Here is a 5014-nt window from a genome sequence, read left to right as displayed (position 1 = left end):
ACAGGCAGCTCCATGGACGGCACGGCCAGCAGCAACGTGGACCAACCCGCACCAAAGTCCGCCGAGGTGTCCTGCTAAGCGACCCTCTACTCTCCAGACACCCAAACCCCTCACGGTCCCTTCATTTTGTGCTGCACTGCCTTTAACTGACACACACACATTTCAACACACATACAGACTAGTATGGAGAGGGACAAAAAGATAGCATTCCTGGATTTGTAAAAACGCACAATGGACACTCACCTGCAGGGTATTTAGTGCAGCTGAGTTGCCCAAATTTGAAAATACATCTCTTGAGTAGGAGGTTAAGGGTCAAATGTATGCCTGTAATGCCATTCTGAAGGACTTACATGAACATAGCTGAACAGTAAATGCTCCTGAGTGTGCAGTTAGGGGCAGCGCAGCATCTGGGGATACCAAAGCAGAGAATGTCAAAGAAAACTGTGGCTACAATACACCAGCGTGCACATATATCTCATCATTTTACATACATTTAAAAATTCTTTTCATTTCCACTTCTGCATTTCCTCATTTTACCATATTGACACAGCTTTGTCAGATTTACCTGACTGTAAATGTACTTTTTTCTGTTCTCGCTGTTAATTGTTTGATCATTTATTATATATTTTCCATTTCTGAAGTATTGTTGTTTTTAAGTAGGAGCAGATTTGTAGATGCAGAGAGAGAACAGGGAGGCACTTGAATAAATAAAAATTGATGGTGGTTTGCATCACAAATTGCAAATGTAATTTTGAAAATTAAGGGACAGACAGCATGTATATACAACAGATAGTTTTTTCATCTTGTCAATGTACATTATCCTTGAAGTTTTTTTTTTTATTTTCTTGAAGTTATACACCTGTCATGAATCGTTTCCAGAATTAAATGATCATTTTGAGTATGTTCTCATGAGATGTAAGCTTTGTAATTACTCTCTGAAACAGAAAATCAAAAGCTTTTACACTGTATGCTTTATTAATGGATCATGGCTTCTGACCAAATCTTTTTCATTAAGATGAGTTCAATCAGTCAATCACAATGGAACAAAGATGTGCCATGGAATTGGTCACTGTTTGGATGTGAAGCTCCTATGTGGTTGTGGACTTCTTGGATAAATGAAGTGATGGGCTCACAGGTAACATGAGCATAGCCATAGAACTTACCTGACACCTACTACTCCCTTTTCTTACTTGCACTACAGCAACATTTTTGCTTTGTAGAACACGTATACGGCTTTGTAAAGATGTGATGCACAGCCATTTAATGCTATAGAAAGGCAGTCAAATGACATAACAGTTTGTATTTATTTAAAAATGACAATAAAAACCTTGCAACTGATCTTCCCCGATTGTCTTTTTTTATTTGAGCACAGGGTCATTTGTAAAAAAAAAAAAAGTTTTAAAAGTAAGTAACATTTATTACGTAAGAGAATTTCCTGAAACACAAAGGAAAATGTCTATAGTACAATAAAGTCGTATTACCTAAGTTGACGAGTTAAAACAGACAATATTTCACTCAAAAGCATCTCGAGAACATCACTTATGTTATTATATATACCAAAAGCTACATAAATAAATTAAGCCTTCAATATTTCACACTCACTGGTTGAATATATTTGTAAAGCACTTTGTGAAAAGCACACCATGCTTTATGAATCCATTCTGGATACACATATTTTATATTTACAGATTTTTCCAATAGGAAAAAGTTCATATGAAAATTCTATTACATAATCATACACATTACAAATGCAAAACACTACATAAGAGAAAGAAATAAGTCAAGATGCTCCTTCAGGCTGAGGGCGTGACTGATACTTCTGTTACTTCTTTAGTTCATCACTTCTGGGTAACCATAGTAATTCTCCAACTCAGCAAAGATGTCATTGGGGTTTTTGCAGCTGAGGTTGCAGAAACATGCCTGGACCCACATCATCTTCCAGGTGAATCCTGACCCATTAGGACACTCAAACTCTACGTTGATGGTCTTGGACTTGTAGGGGATACAGCAACGCTCGTCTGTGCAGACACCGCAGTATTTGGGCCTGTACTGCTTCTTGCTGGTGCAGCCAGAGATGGTGAAGTTGGAGGGCTGATCTTCCCTGTAGATGTTTAAACATATCTTTCCTGGCTGAGGGAGGAATGGAAGATAAGGATATTGTTTGTTTGTTTGTTTGTTTTAATCTTGCAATCTTAGCTGTCTGAGGTGAACTTGTACCTTGATGTGTTTGGTGATGTCGACCTCACAGGGCCGCAGGTTGCAGAGGCGGGATTCTTTGACCAGCTCACATTGCTCATTGGCGTTAGAGATCCTCATGGACAGGCCGCGGCCGCAGGTCTTTGAGCATGGGCTCCATGAGGTAGTCTGGGTAATGCAGTTCTTGTGCCAGCTCCTGGTCTCAGCTGGGAAAACTGGATTAAAGTAGGAACAAACGAGAGGTAAATAGATCATGTCATACCTACACTGCTTTCACAGTTCATCCACTGTGCTCCTCCCAGTGAGAAGACCTGAACAAGAACTAATGAAATGTGCTCAGTGGGGCTTCGACTAATGGTTATTTTCATAGCTGGTTAATCTTCTGATTATTTCTTTGATTAATCATTTGGTCTATAAGGAGATGTAAATAATTACAATGTTCTACAGCGAGAGGCAACATCTTCAAAAGTCACGTTCTGTCAGACCAATAGTTGAAAAACCCAAGGACACTGAGTGTACAATGAGATATAACAGACTAAAGCAATAACAGTCAAATTGCAGAAGGTGGAACCAGAGGATCAGAGAGTTTGAAAAATGACAAGCAATTAATTGCAAAATAGCTGCAGGTTAATTTTTTGTTGATCTAACTAATAACTAATTGTTTTGGAGAGTGTAACAGGTAAAGATTTCGACATGATGCATTTTACTTTTTGTCAAGAAGCACTTGTTTTTACATTTGTAATATTTTATTAATGAGAAGCTCAGGAACACTGCATCCCCTGATACTGTATCTGTTTTGATCTAAAGCTTTAAGCTGTGATCTCCTCAAAGTCTGGATCTCATTTGTTTCTTTGTACAACACAAAGAGATCGTTCGTTCACATTCCTCCCTCCACGGCTCAAAGCACAGACTGGAAACTGGCTGTGACCCAAAAACAGTCTGAGGGCTTCCACAGGAAAGGATCGGTCTGCTGCTGCACACCACACACCCACACCTCCCAACTCGCCTGAACAACAAACTACACTGACACACCTATGGACTTTGTGAATGCAAAATTTGAAACTATATAAATTCAATTAGGGGGCGCAGAGGGATTTTAAATACTGCAACGTTCCCTACCATTTTACTATTGTACAATACCTTTAGCAGGACACATAATTACACAAGTCTCCCTGAATCTGAGAATTAGTTTACATAACTGTGCTTGTAAACAATGACCCTCTTTTGGAGTATTGAAAAGTCTCCGAAAGCCCTAGTTGACCTAGTTTTTGTGTTGTCTTACAACACTTTTCCCTTTAATAATCCCTTAAATTGAGCTTTTGAGCTTGCCCTTATGTTTTCAGCCTTAGCTGTGAACTTTGCTGCATTTCAGTGAGCAGGAAGGAAATTATGGGATTTGGCAGGGTTACTGGAATTAAGAAAAAAAATCTGTTTATTAAGAAAGCCCAACTTCATCAAGTAAAAGAAAATATTGCTACGCCAGTATACACATCCTACCCTCTACTGCGTGGCGTGGGGCCGTCTTGCGCCCTCTCTTAGGTTCATCACAGATCCACTGCTCACAGCATTGTCCCCGGACTTTGACCCGGCGTGGGGTCTGGCACCACACTCGGGGAGGCTGGGACTCTGTGCACAGCGCCACACAGCCAATGGCACCGTTTACACACACACACTGGTATTTACAGCTTGGCTTGAAGCTCTGCCCATTACGGTAGATCACACCATCATGCTCGCAGCCTGTTCCCACCATATCTGGTATCACAGAGAGGAATGACAAGCATTCACACACTGCATTATAGAGACACTGTCACTATAATAGAGAAGACAAAAAAGACTCAACTGCATTTACAAAGGCAAAAAACAATACAATAAAATATACATAAAATGAAGTGACTAGGCTGTAATGTATAACCCATTCTCTCTTTCATAATAGTGAAAAATATGCACTGTCTAGATTAGATTTGGTCTTAATTTTAAGATAACTCTTGGGTTAAATCTACAACGTGTGTGGCAAGTGACAATTAGTAAGAACATAATTAACATAAAAGTTATTCTGCATGTCCAGGTGTTGAATATAATCTCTAATGTGTGAACTTCCCCAGAAGACAGAATTGATAAATTTACAATCATACATTCACTTCCATGAGTCAACTGTAAAATGATATATATCATGTTTGTTGAGCTGGAGTAATTTAATTTCAGCACAGTATAACATCGGCAAAAAAGGCACTGAACTTAAACCTATGCCTTTCAGATGCAGTCAAAGTTCCTCATAACTACTACAAACTACTAAAATAAACACAACTCAGACAAATTGACAATAAGTGTTAATGCAGGACTTTTCTGTCAGCATACAGGATTATGCTGAGTATGTGACCGGGTACATTAGTACCTGTATTGACAGCACTGTGCCCACCATACAAGTCAGGAGGTTCCTCATCCAGAAGCCCTGGATAAACAGTCAGGTACGCCACATGCTGCATGCTTGTTCTCATGCATTCAGATCAGGTGATGAGATGAAGTACAAAGCTACGAAGTACAGACTAAGGAAAGCCATCACAGCGGCCAAGAGGCAGTACAGAGAGAAGCTGAATGGCTTCTATTCTACTGCTGACTCTGGACGGATGTGGCAAGGCCTGCAGCACATCACAGACTACAGGACCACCAACAGCATTATCAGCTCCACAGACAGCCTGTCGGATGACCTCAACACCTTCTACACCCGCTTTGAGACCTCCAGGCACAGCGCAGAGAGGAGACACACACACACCTGGACCACCCAAACCCACACCTCCCCTCCACCAACTGTCTCACCAGG

General features: G+C 40.4%; 2 protein-coding genes across 2 annotated transcripts in view; one reads left to right on the top strand and one right to left on the bottom strand.

Moving 5' to 3' along the window:
• ndrg1a (N-myc downstream regulated 1a) overlaps positions 1-78 on the top strand; it is a 13696-nt gene extending 13618 nt beyond the window's left edge. Inside the window, exon 17 of the mRNA XM_020606847.1 lies at positions 5-78. Coding sequence (XP_020462503.1) covers positions 5-78 — 74 coding nt within the window. The remainder of the gene's footprint in view (positions 1-4) is intronic.
• The window catches only part of ccn4a (cellular communication network factor 4a), a 10335-nt gene continuing 5327 nt past the window's right edge, over positions 7-5014 (bottom strand). The window contains exons 3-5 of the mRNA XM_020606780.1: positions 3694-3948; positions 2218-2411; positions 7-2130 (exon numbers count right to left, since the gene is read on the bottom strand). Of these exons, the coding sequence (XP_020462436.1) occupies positions 1831-2130; positions 2218-2411; positions 3694-3948 (749 nt within the window). The 3' untranslated portion in view covers positions 7-1830. The remainder of the gene's footprint in view (positions 2131-2217; positions 2412-3693; positions 3949-5014) is intronic.

Source organism: Monopterus albus, unplaced genomic scaffold, assembly GCF_001952655.1.
Source record: "Monopterus albus unplaced genomic scaffold, M_albus_1.0 scaffold82.1, whole genome shotgun sequence".
Taxonomy (NCBI): Eukaryota; Metazoa; Chordata; class Actinopteri; order Synbranchiformes; family Synbranchidae; genus Monopterus; species Monopterus albus.
The sequence above is the reverse complement of the archived record's forward strand: the minus strand, read 5'-3'. Positions and strand labels throughout refer to the sequence as shown.